At 36.5% G+C, this 18,113-nt stretch overlaps 1 protein-coding gene across 3 annotated transcripts in view; it reads left to right on the top strand.

The window, feature by feature from the left end:
• SEM1 (SEM1, 26S proteasome complex subunit) overlaps positions 1-18,113 on the top strand; it is an 88,527-nt gene that overhangs the window by 16,719 nt on the left and 53,695 nt on the right. The window contains exon 3 of one of the 3 annotated variants that reach the window (XM_003809695.5): positions 4,196-4,400. The exons of the other annotated variants lie outside the window; for them this stretch is intronic. Within the exon in view, the coding sequence (XP_003809743.1) occupies positions 4,196-4,238 (43 nt within the window). The 3' untranslated portion in view covers positions 4,239-4,400. Of the gene's footprint in view, positions 1-4,195; positions 4,401-18,113 lie in introns of those variants that run through there. 3 annotated transcript variants of the gene reach the window in all.

Genomic DNA, 18,113 nt, shown 5'->3' with positions numbered 1-18,113 from the left:
GCAGTAGCACCAGCTCCTACACTGCATTTTTTTTTATTGGCTCTATAAAGACTTAGAATTTTGCTGGAGACTGATAATAATTTTACCCATCTACTTTTTTCTCATTTTTAGAAATATTATACTTTACCTTTCACTGTTATACTGATACTTCTACAATTTTTCATTTCCGTGTCTCAAATATTGCTGACTGATTTTTGACTACATCTTTTGGTTCTTCTAGTACCCTGAGATGTAATTATCCAGAGCCTTGAGATTTTAAACTGCCTTAATGCAGTTATCTTACCTGTCTTAGTTTTCAATTTTGTCTTAATTATGTTGTTTTTCCTTTTATAGTTTTATGGACAAGATAAAAATGATAGCTATTGAACAATAATCCTGCTTTTTCTCTAAAATCTGTTAATGTTACATCATCTGTTCCAAGCATTGGACCTGCTCTTTCTCATTCTTCATGATCAGTATATGGCTCTTAGAAGCCCCTTCTGTTCTTTTTACAGATTTCAGTTTATTTCGAGGATCAGATTAATTCTATGTGTACAAGCTCATGCACTTTCTTTTTATATCTGTCTTTGTTTTATGTCCTTCAAAAAATGAGCCACGTTAGAGAACACCCTACTAGCTTTTGAAAAATATACATTCCCTTTTGTTCCTCCTTGGCATCATTTATTTCATCATTATGAAAATAAATATCATTAGACTATTTATTTTCAGGTCTTCCAAATGCTGTTGATCTCTACTCTGTGTTCTTAATCACGTGTCAGAGTTTTTTTCCTGATATGTTTTTGACATTTTGAAATTGAGGCTAAACAAGTTTTCTTCCTTTGACATTCAAAATAGTCAAATTTCTTTGAAGTTTTGTTTCTTTTATGTCTTTCATTAGCACTTTTCTCTTAAAACTGATTGATACATTGTTGAATACTGTAATTTTTACCAAGAAACTTTCAGTAGTAAATGTATTGATAATTAGATTTCACATCATTACGTGTTGCCTTTTTATTGGTTTAGAAATAGAACATTATATATTTGTGGCTTACTGTTTTTATAATACACCCCCACAGTGCCATTATGTACTCTTGTGTTTCTGCCTTTAGGTTTGTGGATTTCTATAGGTATATAAATCTATTTTTGTTGTTTTTTCACTGTTGTTGTTTTTTGCCTGAGGTATATAAATCTTGATGCCTCCATTAGTGAATAAGATTTTTCTTTTTATTTCCCCATTTGAGTCATGAGTTTTTTCCTCACTAAGATTGTTGCCACATTGCCAGTGGTGTCAAATAGAACTTGCTGTAGTGATGGAAATGTTTGAGAAGCTGCTGTATAGAAGCAATCAGTTACATTTGGCTACTAAGCACATGAAATGTGGCTAGCACAGCTAAGGGACTGAATTTTTTGTTTTATTCAATTAAAATAGCCACATATGACTACCATATTGAATAAAACTGCCTTGCACAATCCTTGCTTTAAAAAATTTGTCTTGATTAAAAGACTCACACAAAGTTATTCTTCCTAGTCTTTTCTGTAAAGTACATGGAAACCCTTAACATAGTGTCATAAGTCATGGTAAAGAATGGAGTTTACTGTTGTCTGATGTTATTTGGTCCTAATCCTATTTAACAGTGGAGAGGCATCTCAGACTCTAGTGTGAATCAGATTGCTGGGGTTCCAACCCCAGATCTGCCTCCTATTTAGCCATATGAACCTTGGGCAACTCACTTAGCCTTTCTGTGACCTACTTTGGTCACACATAAAACTCAGATGATAATTAGTGCTTTACTGCTAGAGTTATTATAACGTTTAAGTGATTTAACATGTGTAGAGTGCTTAGACTGTGGTAAGTGTGTGTTAAATAAAAACTGTCCATGTAGCAGGCCACCCACTTTCCACGTTCCTCTTTCTCTTTCCGTGTAATTACCTTTAACAGAAGTAGAAAGAATAAGGCCACTTCGTGCTTCCAGGTAACTCAAAGTCATTCTGTTTTTGCAGCTTCTGATATCATTTGTTTATGTATTAAGAGAAATAGGTAGTAGTATGATTTTTCTCAACCCTATTTCACGTCTTACATAAAAACTCTAAGAAGCCAGTGTAGGCCAGGTGCGGTGGCTCACACCTGTAACCCCAGCACTTTGGGAGGCCGAGGCCGGTGGATCACGAGGTCAGGAGATCGAGACCATCCTGGCTAACATGGTGAAACCCCGTCTCTACTAAAAATACAAAAAAATTAGCTGGGCCTGGTGGTGGGCGCCTGTAGTCCCAGCTACTAGGGAGGCTGAGGCAGGACAATGGCATAAACCTGGGAGGCGGAGCTTGCAGTGAGCCGAGATGGCACCAGTGCACTCCAGCCTGGGCGACAGAGCAAGACCCCATCGCAACAACAACAAAAAAGCCAGTATAGTTCCTGATTTACCAAATCAGATATAGTCATTGTCATAAAGCTGAGTAGTTTCTTGGATAGTAAGAGGACTTTTCAAACCTACTAGTGGCCATTAGTCTTTTTTCTTGTTTTGTTGCACAAAGACTGCTGCTGTTTTCGTTTCAGATAGTGTATGTTCACTGTGTATGTCGTATGATATTAACAGTTGTGCTGAGGTTTTCTATTTTTGTCTTTGTTGATTTTTCCATTCAGCAGCCTCATGATTATTAGTGTTTTTGTTTTGTAGTTGGTGGCCTCAATTTTTTTCTTTTGGTTTTTTTAAATTCTAGCAAAGAATTTTTCATCTTCTCTAAGAATTTAGCTGATAGAAGAGCATTTCATCATCTTGTTTGTGTTTGTAAACAATTTATACATGCAGTTAGTGACCAGCCACCTCCCATTAGGAAGGCCAATAGACACAAACCTGAAGGACAGATTTGGTATACTTGTTACTTAAATTGTAGGTTGAACTTTGGGGTTTTTTTGTTCATTGTTATTGTTGCTGCTGTTAAAGTGAATATTCTACAGAGTAGAAAACTAAGGTTTAAGAAAGTTGTAAAATTACTTTTATTTTAAATAAATTATAAAATTTTAACATGAGATAAAATTCAAAGACAGTTACCACATTCCCTAAAGATTGGCAGCAAGAGTTTCTGTATGAAACATTTGAGTTTTCTGTGATCATCAGAATCTTTTAGCTTTTCCTTTCAGCCTTAACTCTTATTTTAATGTATACTACATTACATTTGTATAACTTTCTCTCATTTAGCTCTCAAAACAATGGAGATAAGTTGTTATAAATGAAGGGCAGATACTATAATCTCCAGTTTCCTGAGGGGCAGGGGAAGGGCCCAAAGGAAGCAAATTAGTTAGCAAAGGAAGGGCCAGAGTCAGAGTCTTGCACTGGAGTCTTGACTCCTAATCCAGGGTTTATACCACCACCCCATACTATACCCTAGCAGAAGACAAGGATGATTCATTTGAACAATCTGTGGCCTTGATATAATTTATGGAAATTAGTTCACTATTTGTATTCTAAATAACTAAAAATTTTAGGAAAGCAAAGGAGTTTTGAGAAATGAATGCTAAATACTATACATTATTCCGGTCATGTGTTTGCATTGGAATAGTGTAGTGGTGTCTAAGCCAAATTTACTTGAGAACAAATGTCTATCTTATTGGATGTAATGATGTAAAGCATATTAATCATACTTTAAATTTACTCAGTGTTTTATCATGGATTAGCCATCTACTAATTTTGTCATAAACTTTGAATTGTGGCAAATAAGGTTAGAGCAATAGATATATGTCAATATGGAAAGCAATCTGTTTATTCTTTCTGCATATACAACAGTAATATAGTAATACCTGTTATGATCATTATAAAATCCCTAAAGGTTTGATAGTGATGTGTACTTTGCCTGAGGTTAATGAGTCTCAAAACTTATGTTTAAATATTTATTAGGAACAGAACATTCATACAGCATTTGGAAAGTATTTGAAGGATAGCAGTAAGTCCCTCACATTTCTTCCACAAATAGACTTATAAGAAAATTAAGGAAGATAAAATACAAGTTAAATAATGGGAAAAGCAAAATTTTATAGTATTATATTGACTCATATCCAATTTTCTTATTTTTTTTTTCAGAGACAAAAGTAAAACTATTCAGTGGTATTGTAAATTGATGTCTCAGGCATAGCTCATTTATTTGCTTATTTATTGTATTGTTTCTAAAAGAATGTTTATTATAAAGAATACCTAGTGATGTTCTTTCTGTTTTATCTTAGAGCTGAACTAGAGAAACATGGTTATAAGATGGAGACTTCATAGCATCCAGAAGAAGTGTTGAAGTAACCTAAACTTGACCTGCTTAATACATTCTAGGGCAGAGAACCCAGGATGGGACACTAAAAAAATGTGTTTATTTCATTATCTGCTTGGATTTATTTGTGTTTTTGTAACACAAAAAATAAATGTTTCGATATAATCTTGGTTTGGTTCAGAAGTCTTAATCTTTTGCCTCTAATCAATTTTCTTGTCATGATTTTCCAAAACCTTATTATATATAGATAGTAAAATTGCATATTATGAAATTTTCTTTTTTTTTTTAATGTTAACTGAGTGAGGCTCAGGTTAAATGATCTGGAGTAGATTTCACCTGATTCCCAATTCAGTACTTTTCTTAAACCACATCAATTAATTGTTACTTCTATTTTATAAGGAATTTCTTTTACATCACGTTGAACCTTAATCTCTTCTGTATTTTGATAGCTTAGGCAACATTTGCTGACATTTATAAGGTGACCTTTCAAAACCTGTGTTTTAAAAATATTAATCATTTTAAATTGCTGTAATTTACTTAGTTCCTGAGCCATTAATAATATTATTAATGGTTGTTAGCGTATTATTGGTACTTAAAGTCCAAAGTAGTTTAATCACAGTAAGAATGGTGTCTTCTATTAAAATTGAGGAAGTGGGCTCAAGATACTTTATCAACAAGTGCATATTTTCAGGTACTACATAGCAGGCTCATTTAGTACAACTGAGTTTTCACAGAGTGATAGCTGTTGCCACATCACTTTTGTGAATGGGAGATTTAATTTGGTTTGTAAAGGATTCTTTGTGATGACTTAAATGTACGGGGTATTTTTTAGGAATATTTTCAAATGTAAATGTTGTTACTAAGAACTACAATCAATCTGTAGTGTTGAGTAATTTCAAATGTAAAATTTATGTAACAATGCAGTGCAGATACCAAAATAGGGGTTGGTGGCCTGAAATACAAGTTATACTTCAAAATGATTTTGAGCATAAATATGTTTCTGCTTTTAAGACAAGCATAAAGCTACCTTGCCTGCCTAACAGAACTGCTAGATGATCAAATGGAATAAGGAACACCAAAGAACTTTGGAAAGTATAAAAGTTATGAATGGATAAGTGATACTTTTTTTTTTTTAATTATTATTATACTTTAAGTTTTAGGGTACGTGTGCACAATGTGCAGGTTAGTTACATATGTATACATCATGCTGGTGTGCTGCACCCATTAACTCGTCATTTAGCATTAGGTATATCTCCTAATGCTATCCCTCCCCCCTCTCCCCACCCCACAACAGTCCCCAGAGTGTGATGTTCCCCTTCCTGTGTCCATGTGTTCTCATTGTTCAGTTCCCATCTATGAGTGAGAACATGCGGTGTTTGGTTTTTTGTCCTTGCGATAGTTTACTGAGAATGATGATTTCCAATTTCATCCATGTCCCTACAAAGGACATGAACTCATCATTTTTTATGGCTGCATAGTATTCCATGGTGTATATGTGCCACGTTTTCTTAATCCAGTCTATCGTTGGACATTTGGGTTGGTTCCAAGTCTTTGCTATTGTGAATAGTGCCGCAATGAACATACGTGTGCATGTGTCTTTATAGCAGCATAATTTATAGTCCTTTGGGTCTATACCCAGTAATGGGATGGCTGGGTCAAATGGTATTTCCAGTTCTAGATCCCTGAGGAATCGCCACACTGACTTCCACAATGGTTGAACTAGTTTACAGTCCCACCAACAGTGTAAAAGTGTTCCTGTTTCTCCACATCCTCTCCAGCACCTGTTGTTTCCTGACTTTTTAATGATTGCCATTCTAACTGGTGTGAGATGGTATCTCATTGTGGTTTTGATTTGCATTTTTCTGATGGCTAGTGATGATGAGCATTTTTTCATGTGTCTTTTGGCTGCATAAATGTCTTCTTTTGAGAAGTGTCTGTTCATATCCTTCACCCAATTTTTGATGGGGTTTGTTTTTTTCTTGTAAATTTGTTTGAGTTCATTGTAGATTCTGGATATTAGCCCTTTGTCAGATGAGTAGGTTGCAAAAATTTTCTCCCATTCTGTAGGTTGCCTGTTCATTGTGCTGGTAGTTTCTTTTGCTGTGCAGAAGCTCTTTAGTTTAATTAGATCCCATTTGTCAATTTTGGCTTTTGTTGCCATTGCTTTTGGTGTTTTAGACATGAAGTCCTTGCCCATGCCTATGTCCTGAATGGTAATGCCTAGGTTTTCTTCTAGGGTTTTTATGGTTTTAGGTCTAATATTTAAGTCTTTAATCCATCTTGAATTAATTTTTGTATAAGGTAAGTGATATTTTTATAAATATAATGAAGCACAGGCAGCTATGTTAATGTTGTAACATGCTAAGAAGTATTTTGATGTGCATTTTCTCAATATTTTGGTCTGTGGTTACAGGATGTGGTCACCCTAACAGTATCAGATTACTGACACTATTAAGTGATGGCCTGAATGATGGCCACTTAATGTGATGATTTTAAATTATTGAGGTATAATTTTGAAACCTCATAGGAGTTGAGCAGAGGCTTTAATGGGTTATTTGTAGTTATCCAGTGTTTTGTCCTTAATTAAATATCAAAATTTAGGTAGTAGTTGTTAAGGATTGGGTACCCGAAAATTGGTATTTGACATCAGGATGATAAAAACACATCTGAAGTAGGAAAGGAGATTAGTCAGGCAGATGAAAAAAATTATTATTTGAAATTTTACAATTTATAGATTTCTCTCATTTGACCTTCACAGTGACCCACCCTGTGAAGCAGGGAGGAGAGGCCTGTTTATTGTAAACAATTTTGTCAAATAGAAAATAGTCTCAGAGTAAGTTAGGAAGTAAAAGGGCCCAGGATTGCAACAGCTAATAGGTGGCATATACAGAGCTAGAATCTAGGTTTCCGGACTCTTGGGTTTCTTGCAGATATTTTGGAAAGTGCATGAGTTCTGATGTTACTTCAAGGTTTGACTCATAATTAGACCACTTACTAGTTGTGTGTTAAGTTTCAGAACAGCCTGTTAACAGTTTTCCTGTTCTATAAAATGGAAAGAATCCCTGCAGGGCTGAGCTGAAGATTAGCATGTGATAATATAGTGGTGGTAATCAATCAATTTTTTTTTTTTTTTTTTACTGAGCCATGCTACCACTTATATGGGAGTTGCCTTACCTCCCCTTAATAACTGATGCTTACTGATGTACCAGACATTGTTCTCAGCTATTTATATGTGTTAATCTCCACAACAACCCTGAGATAGGTAATGTTATCATGTACATTTCATATATGAAGAAAAGCACCAAGATGCTGAATAATTTGCCCATAGTCACTCAGGAAGTGGTTCCAAACAAAACAAAACAAAAAATGTCTTCAATGGAAGGGACTATTCTGCACAACTTAGGGTTTCTCTTTCAACAGCACTTAATATAGTCTTACATAAATGCTCCTTAAATTTTAGTTGAGTAGATACACAGAAAAAATGAAGTTTGCTGCAAATTTACTCCATGGTAGAAGTTTTTATTGATACAGACATAAATGTTTCTGTTAGCAATGACTCCCTTTTTTCCCGTATAATTTTTCATAATTATTTTCCAAAATTCAGTTCTGTTTGAAATGAAATTGTAGATGTAATAATGGTCAGCATTTTTCATTAGGCCTTGGCATAGAATTGCTGTAGGGGATGCCATGTCCATCCTATTCCCACTAAAAGTTTAGAGGACTATCATAATGAGCCAAGTCCCTTTTGAAAGATTGAATGTTATATTAATAATGCTTTCTACAGCATGTTGTCGTCTGCACTGTATATTTTTAAACATTTATATCCTTCCTGTTCCACACTTCCCATTTTGAGAGAGGTAACACATCCCACCCACTTGGCAGAGAGCTGACAATTAGCACCACCCTCATTCCACCCATACACATGATGCTGGGGGACTGGCCTTGGATTTTCCAGCTACCTTAATGGCTCCTATTGCACTCTGCCTTTAAGTGTCCTGAGTTTACTTCTTGCTGTATCCATATGTTCTCTTTAGTAATCTCACCAGTGTCAGTTGCTTTTAAACAAATTCCACATGTATGATTCCAAATCTCCTGTTTTGACCTGTCCCTGAAACTCTAATCTCATATATTCAACTAACAACTTGATTACCTCTCCATGTCTGAGTTAAAATTAACTTGATGAGAAGAGAACCCTTCATTATCCTTCTCAAACCTGATCTTTCCTCCAGTCTTCCCCACCTCAGTAAATAGACCCACATTCAACCCAATTGTTTAAGCCAAAAATATAGAAACTTATTGAATCTTCTGTTCTCCCAATATCCAGTCCATTGGTGAGCCCTATCAACTCTGCCTCAAATGCATATTTCATGTAGTTAGTACAGTGCTTGCCTTTTCCATTCTTCCCTTCCCCTTTCCTAATGAATCCTCATCTCCCCTGCCTCCCCCGCCCCCCAAACGGTTAGATATCCATCTTTCTTTCACATGGGCCAAGCCTTCTTTCACAAGGCAAGCCAACACCATTCCCAGCTCAGGGTGGGGTCTGTTTCATCTTAAGCCAATCTTAGTAATCCCGTGCCCCGTACAAGTGATTGGATACAAGGATGGACAGCTTTAAATAAATTTGGGGCAATGAATCAAAAGTGGGGCTAGGAGCATCTGGCAAAGAAAAATCCTGCTTCATAAAATAGCACACAAAGCCAGCCTTTCCCTCCAAATATAAATAAGGGAGCATGTAGTCTCAATTGCTAGTGACAGTCATATAACAACTATTGCAGTTTGAGGGTGAAGATTAGAAAGTCTGGAAGAGGATTCTTTGATGATGTCATTGAACTTGCTCTAGGACAAGGCTTCCTGTAAAACAAGCCTACAAACGTTCTTATTTTTAACTTTTTTAAATTATACTTTAAGTTCTGAGTTACATGTGCAGAATGTGCAAGTTTGTTACATAGGTATACATGTGCCATTGTGGTTTGCTGACCCATCAATGCATCATCTACATTAGGTATTTCTCCTAATGCTATCCCTCCCCTAGTCCGCCACCCCCTGACAGACTCCAGTGTGTGATCTCCTCCCTGTGTCCATGTATTATCACTGTTCAACTTCCACTTATGAGTGAAAACATGCGGTGTTTGGTTTTCTGTTCTTGTGTTAGTTTGCTGAGAATGATGGTTTCCAGCTTCCTCCACGTCCCTGTAGAGGACATAAACTCATCCTTTTTGTGGCTGCATAGTATTCCATGGTGTATATGTGCCGCATTTTCTTTATCCAGTCTATCATTGATGGCCATTTGGGTTGGTTCCAAGTCTTTGCTGTTGTGAACAGTGCTGCAATAAACATACGTGTGCATGTGTCTTTATAGAATGATTTATAATCCTTTGGGTATATACCCAGTAATGGGATTGCTGGGCCAAATGGTATTTCTGGTTCTAGATCCTTGAGGAATCGCCACACTGACTTCCACAGTGGTTGAACTAATTTACAGTCCCACCAACAGTGTAAAAGTGTTCCTATTTCTCCACATCCTCTCTGGCATCTGTTGTTTCCTGACTTTTTAGTGATCATCATTCAAACTGGCATGAGATGGTATCTCACTGTGGTTTTGATTTACATTTCTCTAATGACTAGTGATGATGAGCTTTTTAAAAATATGTTTGTTGGCTGTATAAATGTCTTCTTCTGAGAAGTGTCTGTTCATATCATTCACCCACTTTTCTAGTATTTCTAGTTCTATATCCTTGTTTCAAGTATTTCTAGTTCTATATCCTTGAGGAATCGCCACACTGTCTTCCACAATGTTTGAACTAATTTACATTCCCACCAACAGTGTAAAAGCGTTCCTATTTCTCCACATCCTCCCCAGCATCTGTTGTTTCCTGACTTTTTAATGATCGCCATTCTAACTGGCATGAGGTGGTATCTCATTGTGGTTTTGATTTGCATTTCTCTAATGACCAGTGATAAAGAGCACTTTTTCATATGTTTGTTGGCTGCATAAATGTCTTCTTTTGAGAAGTATTTGTTCATATCCTTTGCCCACTTCTTGATGGGGCTGTTTGTTTTTTTCTTGTAAATTTGTTTAAGTTCTTTGTCGAGTCTGGATATTTTAGCTATCCAAAGATAGACAAAGGATACATTTGGACAGATTGCAAAAATTTTCTCCCATTCTGTAGGTTACCTGTTCACTCTGATGATAGTTTCTTTTGCTGTGCAGAAGCTCTTTGGTTTGATTAGATCCCATTTGTCAGTTCTGGCTTTTGTTGCCATTTCTTTGGTGTTTTAGTCATGAAGCCTTTGTTCATGCCTGTGTCCTGAATGTTATTGCCTAGGTTTTCTTTTAGGGTTTTTATGGTTTTACGTCTCAAAATAGTAAGAGCTACTTATGACAAACCCACAGCCAATGTCATACTGAATGGGCAAAAACTGGAAGCATCCCCTTTGAAAACCGGTACAAGACAAGGATGACCTCTCTCACCACTCCTATTCAACATAGTATTGGAAGTTCTGGCCAGGGCAATCAGGCAAGAGAAAGAAATAAAGGGTATTCAGATAGGAAGAGAGGAAGTCAAATTGTCTCTGTTTGTAGATGACATGGTTGTATATTTAGAAAACCCCATTGTCTCAACCCAAAGTCTCCTTAAGCTGATAAGCAACTTAAGCAAAGTATCAGGATACATAATCAATGTGCAAAAATCACAAGCATTCCTATACACCAAGAACAGACAAAAAGCGAAATCATGAGTGAACTCCCATTCACAATTGCTACAAAGAGAATAAAATACCTAGGACTACAATTTACAAGGGGTGTGAAGGACGTCTTCAAGGAGAACTACAAACCACTGCTCAAGGAAATAAGAGAGGACACAAACAAATGGAAAAACATTCCATCCTCATAGATTGGAAGAATCAATATCGTGAAAATGGCCATACTGCCCAAAGTAATTTACAGATTCAATGCTGTTCCCATCAAACTACCATTGACTTTCTTCATAGAATTGGAAAAACCTACTTTAAATTTCATATGAAACCAAAAAAGAGCCTGCATAGCCAAGACAATCCTAAGCAAAAAGAACAAAGCTGGAGGCATCACACTACCTGGCTTCAAACTATACTACAAGGCTACAGTAACCAAAACAGCATGGTACTGGTACCAAAACAGATATGTAAACCAATGGAACAGAACAGAGGCCTCAGAAATAACACCACACATCTACAACCATCTGATCTTTGACAAGCCTGACAAAAACAAGCAATGGGGAAAGGATTCCCTATTTAATAAATGGTGTTGGGAAAACTGGCTAGCCATACACTGAAAGCTGAAACTGGATCCCTTCCTTACACCTTACACAAAAATTAACTCAAGGTGGATTAAAGACTTAAACGTGAGATCTAAAACCAAATGTCCTTATTTAAGACATCTTAGGTTGGGTGTTTTGTTACTTGTACCCAGAAACAGCTTAACTGATAAATTAAGAATCTATCTACTCCCACTACTAGTATTAGTACTATCACTGTTGCTTATTAGGATTTACTGCAATTATTACCTAGCCAGTCTCCCTACTTCTACTCTTTCTGCCCTATGATCTATTCTAGAAAAAACACCGCATTGTTGAAATTTAGATCATGTCACCATTTTCCTTAAATGCTGTCAGTGCTTCTTAAAAGCAGCATAAAATCTAAACTACTTGTAAAGCCCAATGTAGTCTGGCTCCTGCCAATCTTATTGACACACACCACTTGATTTTCAGTATTGTCATATTTTGATCACTTCTGAAGAGTAAGTCAAAGATATATCACCCAAGCAAAAAGTGATTAAACTACATGCAGTTGCTTGAACATGCAAAGGCCAGGTGATTTTGCACGAGTTGTTCCCTGGGATGCTTGCCCTCCTCATCCTCTTAAGTCAGGCCTTCCCTGATCATTTAAGCTAAGGTATCTACTTGATTATTCTACAACACGACCTCCTAAAAATTGCTCTCCAATACTGCCTGATTTTTTGTTCACTGCTGTTGCATTGCAATAGCCAACTCCTTGTGTGTCAGAAACTAATGACAAACAATGGCCAGAATATTGATTTCATTTTGCTCTCCACATATTTGCCTTGAGGGTTGATTCGTTGTCAAAAAGGTTGATACAAGGATAAATTCCATTTTATATTAACTGTAGTTTTAATTCACTGGTCAGGTAGAATCGCTATAATGTTATTCTGATTCCTCTTTAGCTGTCATGAAATTGAAGAAAGCTTATACTCCTACCCTCTTTGTTACCCTTGTAAGATGACTTTCTTAGACTAGGTGACTATTAGAGAAAGTCTTGCCACTTTTCACTGATGAGGATAATATTTAGAGTTACAGGAAGAACCATTAGCTAACATTCCAGTAGTGCACAACACATTTAAAACTCTATAGATTATCATCTTTGCCTGGGCCGGCACACCCCTGTTTACAATGTAACATTGTGTATTTCTCCTCTTAGTTACTCTTTTTGTTGTTGGTTGTGTTTATTAATGGTTTTCTGTTATAGACTGTATTCCTTAAAAGTAGAACTCCCATTGTATTCATGTTTATATCCCCTTGTCTTACTGTGGGTTGTCTCAGAAGCAACTTAGAATAGAGAGATAAGGATTCAAATGTGAGTATTTTATTACAGAAGTACTAGGGGAGTGGGGAAGTAAGTCAGGAAAGAGAGAGAAGCTAAAAAACAGTGTATATCTAGCAAGTTACACCATAGGGAATTCGACTTCAGTTCCACCTGGGAACTCTAGGAGGCTATATACAACATATCTTAGAGTTATCCTGTCCTAGGGGAGGGGAGTCAGAGTATTTATCAACTCGTCAGTCATTGGTTGAGAGTTACTCAGGAAAATCCCCCAGTATCTTCTGGTATGACCCATGTGTAGGCAGAGTAGGCTCTGGCTACCACAGAAAGTGTTCAGACAGAATTACAGTCGCTGGCAGCTGAAAGTGGAGCTTTCCTGCGTGGAAGTGGTAAATGATGAAGAAATAAGGGCAGGGCACCAAGCACATCTGCTACATCACTTGATGTGTCTTAAATATTTGCTATAAAGTGAATCTTAAAACCATTGAATCAAGAGATCAGAAGAATGATTGGCAGAATCAGCATAGATTAGGAAACAGTAGAGACCTTTTATAACAATGGGAGATGGGCTTTGCCTTTCTTCTTGATTGTGAGTCACAAATCCATGTAATAAGCCATTTCATATCTAATTGGTTGTATCTAGACAATTTAAACCTTATGTCCTGCCAAAAGAGGTCAATCGGATCACTAATGACTAAGAAATATACTTTTTTGTTGCTGCCTATGGTGAAATGTCTTTCAGAAAAATCTTCATAGCTTTTTGCTTTGATTAAAAATAATGGCATCATTAAAGCTCAATAACTGTTCAACAAATCAATCACCAAGATTAATCCCTTATTTAAGGTATAAATGATGTGCTTTTTTCTATGTTAGGGTTCATAAATAAAGATTTAACAAAGATGTTTTAATTTTTCAAAACTCGTACTCAAAAACAAAGACTCCCGGTTGGTATTTTATGTATAGAAATCCATGGTCCAAGTTAATAGGATGTGTCTTAATGATTTTGATGATGATATTTCAAAGTAGTGGAATGGACAGGATACTGATTTTATGAGAAGAACAATTGCTTCTTTTTGCTAAAGCTAATAAGGCCACTACAATGAGCCACAGAGATGACAATGTGTGTTTATGTCTTTTACTATCTTTCAACAATTACTTCTTTGGTGATTAAAAAAGGCATATGCAAAATTACTTTGGTTTCAGGGACATATACATCATTCCTCTTAAGTAAGACAGTTAAAAAAATTAAAGCTATTGATTTATATATTGAAGAAGTTTCTTCATATTTTATAATTGTTAAATAAGTCTCGTTTTGGAAGCTAAGTTTTCACCATTTGATACAAGTCTATATAATACTAGTTCATAATGTAGGGACTAGACCAAGACTATTGTATCAAACAGTGCTGCTTGATTTTATTTTGCTTTACAAATTAAAATTTATTGTTGTAGACTAATAAAATTGTCTTTAAGTCAACTGACTCTGAAAGAGAGCATATATACTTTTATTTTTCCATGGAAAGCTTTTTTCTTAATTTTTCTTATCCAAGTTAAACTTGATATCTCATTTTAAAACTATTTCAAGGTACAGAAAAATTTAGGGATAGTCAATCAGGAATTAAATGAGTGATGTCAAATGGTGTTCCCAGGAAACTGTGGGAAAGGGTGTGAGTATGAGGCTCTAGGCACCCCTCTTTTGTTTCAGTCAGAATAGTTTGACTTTTATTTGTTTTAGACATTGGAATTCAGCATACGATTTCATTTGAAAACTTGATTTTGCTGCCTTTCTTTTAAAGTTTGATAACAGTGATCTAGATGTTCTACATTATTGGCAATTTCTCCTAAATACTACCAAGTAAGTTAGGTTTTACTTTCTGTCCAGATTCAGGGTACAACCACTTCATACTGTGAAAATTATAAACATTTTTCCTAAGTTTTCTGAGTCTCTGTCATCTATATATTTGTGACCATGATGTTAGACTTATAGAATTGGATGGATGCTTAAAAAGCATCTACCTCTACCACTTCATTTTACAGATGAAGAAATAACCTCAAAGCCATTGTGACCCGTCCCCAAGGTCACATTGGGCAGAATCGAGAAATGAATCAAATTCGGTACTCTTCTCACTGCACTGAGATTTCTCTTTTAGAGGTTCTATTTCACCAATTTTGAATATGGAATATTTGCTAGATATTAGGAAACATAAATGGCATAAAGAAAGGATGAGAACAAATAACATTGCAAAAGAAATTTATTCATTCAACAAATATTTATTGAGCAGCTACCAAGCGTCAGGCATTGTATTCACTGAAAGTAGTCTGTTAGTTCACATATGAAAAACGTATGTGTGCTTTATGTGATGATTGTTAATGCAAGTTAAGTAGATTGCTCCTGGACTTTAGGGTGAAAACTTCTTTTTAAATACCATAGTGGACATTGGTTTTATCTTGGCTACTGGGAAAACATTGTCATTTAGGTTGCTAATAACATCTAGATTTTTTATGGATAATTAATACCATCATCTCCTTTCCCTACTCCCCTTCCCACCCTCTTTCATTTTTCTGCCGTCTTGGTGAAGCCAATTGAGGACTTTCTATCTTAAAAAGAGATAATAATGATGAGGAAAACTGTCCATTCAGCCCAGACCACTGAATAGTTCCTGCTCTGAGACCCTCTCCCCATCAGAGCACCTTTGATCCTATCTCCAGGCACAGCTCTTCAATCTCATGATGGATTCTAATAACTCTCTCACTTCCTTTCAATAAATCCCCTTTCTGCTTAAGTTAATCAAAGTTGTCTTGTGTTGCTTGCAACCAATTAACCCTAAATGATATCTATATCTCTTTGTGAGAGATTCTGTAATTATTTATCAGATGTGACAACACAAACTGCTAGAGAAGAACAAGATCTATGAAATTAAGGCCTTTGTCTCAAAGTCCAAAACCTAAGTCACTGTACCAAGAAAAGATGACGATAACCACCAACTGAACCTTTTAGCTCTTTGTTACCTTAACAAGCTTGATGTCGGGAGACCTGTTACACAATAAAGATAATTCCCTTCTCTCGATTATCTTCTCCCCATTTAGAGACGACTCCTGAGAAGCTGTCCTGGGCCTCTTAGGGCTGTGAAGCACTGTCATCCTTTTCCCAGTCTTCATTTTGATCTGCTAAAGTACCATTGCGCTGGCCCTCTGCTGAGTGCTGTTGACCTTGTTCGCTGATTGCTTTTAGTGATTCCCTTCGGTGATTGATGGAACTGACTGGACAGTAATAAAAACAGGGCTGATTTGCTTTATCTTAGCAGGATTAAAGCCTGAAAACAAATCTAATTTTCTTTTATGGGGAATGGAAGTAGGAACAAAAGATTTTGATCAGTGTCTTAAAGTAACATGAAAGGAAGACTGGAAGATTTAATATGGTAAAAGGAAACTCTGTAAAGGAAAAGAAGCATAACTGTTAGATTCCTAATGGAAGGTGTGGTGACTCTCTAATTTCCTTCTTAACAATAATGCTGTTCACATGCTAGGCATGGTATATACTAGCCCATAGATCCTCTGTATAAATTTGTGATGTAAAATGAGAGAAAAAGATATGGGAAATGTAAAACAGTCATGGGAAAATTGAAGAGGTTGGAATAGAGCATTGTACAGCAAAATTTGTCATCTTTACCGTTCCATGATATCTCTCAATAAAATTGGCAGAAATGTAGCTTGTAGGAAATTAATGGAAAGTTCTTGAGTCCTTTACTTGTTTTTCTGCCATTGTTAATGAATGTAAAGGGTTAACTATTAAAAACTGTAGTGTAGCATGGAGTATTAAGTATTTATACATATATTTTACATTTAAATTTCAACCCTTTTAATAATTGTGGGTAAATAATAGGTAACAGACTGTGGTCAGCCTTATCATAGGAGGATGAATTGTTGCAGGAACATTCCTTCTTTCACATTTTCCTGGCAGGAATAAAGAGGTTGTTCAATCATTCAACCTATATATAGGTAGAGAGAAAGGCAGCAGAAGAGCCCAGTGCAATGTCATTGCATTACTGTAATCATAAAACTGTCAATGACTTAATCTCCAGGTCTTTATTTCACAACTGGAAAATGGGGATGTATGGGTCAAGGGCAGGGCCACTGCCAGCCTAAACAATGCCTCTATGTAAACAGGAAAATTTCACCCCTAAACAGGAAAATTTCACCCCTTACTGCAGGATAATTTAGCCTCATGAATTTGGCAAATGGAGCTCAGGCTAGATTTCAGCCTCTGGTTTCTTTTGCTGGATTCTCTTGTACAGAGTACAACCTACATAGCTGTATATAACAGCCCTGGTGTGAGTTCTTGGTTGCCTGCAACAGAATCCAACCCTAAATATGTTATGCCAAATGAGAAGTTACTGGCAGAATATTGGAGTTCACAGATCAAGAGGAACTTGAGAAAGTAACTGAAGCTAGGACATCTCTGGCATCAGGACCTTAAAGTCTATTGAGGCTTTAACTCAGTAGCTGGACCCCAGGTGCTGCTGCAAAGGATTTGGCATCTGTCCATGTCCTCTTCCTTTGCATCACTCACTTAGGATTTACAGTCCCAAGAGTGATATTTGATTGCCTGGCCCCCTGGCTATAACAGGGAGCTGGTGGAGGAAGGAGCAGGCTCCTCAGCTTCTGAAGTAGGAAATGACAGTGAGAGCTGGCACTTAGTGTCCTCCCACTAAGACCACACGCCATTTGAGTTATCCCCAAGGAGAGACTGGGGAGTTATTAGGAAGCTGTGTATGTGTGGAGAGAACTGGGTGCTGGATAACTATAAAATGGTAAATGTCTGTTATATACTTAGCTGTTAATATCACCTAAAGGTATCTAGTTGTAGCTGCCATACAAAACTGCTCCAAAGATAGGGACATTAAGTGTTAGAACTAACGGCATTTAAGTGACCAGTTTCCTGACCCAATGTTTTAGTGCATGTCCTTTTCTCTATACATAGAAGTGACGGCAGAAACTGATGGCCTGAAAAGGAAGGAATATCAAGTGACAGTTCACAGTGAAATACTCAAGATGCAATTCTATGAATTCATTATTCCTCTTGATTCTCTGTAGTTTGCCCCATACTGTGTGCAGAAGACAGTTTTCTCCAGAGAAAGGAGAAAAGGCCTCAAATTTTATCATCTCTTCTCTCCAAGATAGAAATGCAACTATATTTTCCACCTTTTCCTTTTTTGCTTTTTATTTTTGGGGGGTGGGGTGGGGTTCAGGATGATGGCCATGTCCACGAATAACAGAGAAGTGGTCCTGAC

This window comes from Pan paniscus, chromosome 6 (genome assembly GCF_029289425.2).
Source record: "Pan paniscus chromosome 6, NHGRI_mPanPan1-v2.0_pri, whole genome shotgun sequence".
In the NCBI taxonomy this organism is placed as follows: Eukaryota; Metazoa; Chordata; class Mammalia; order Primates; family Hominidae; genus Pan; species Pan paniscus.
Note: the sequence above shows the minus strand (reverse complement) of the source record. Positions and strands in the feature narration are given on the sequence as shown.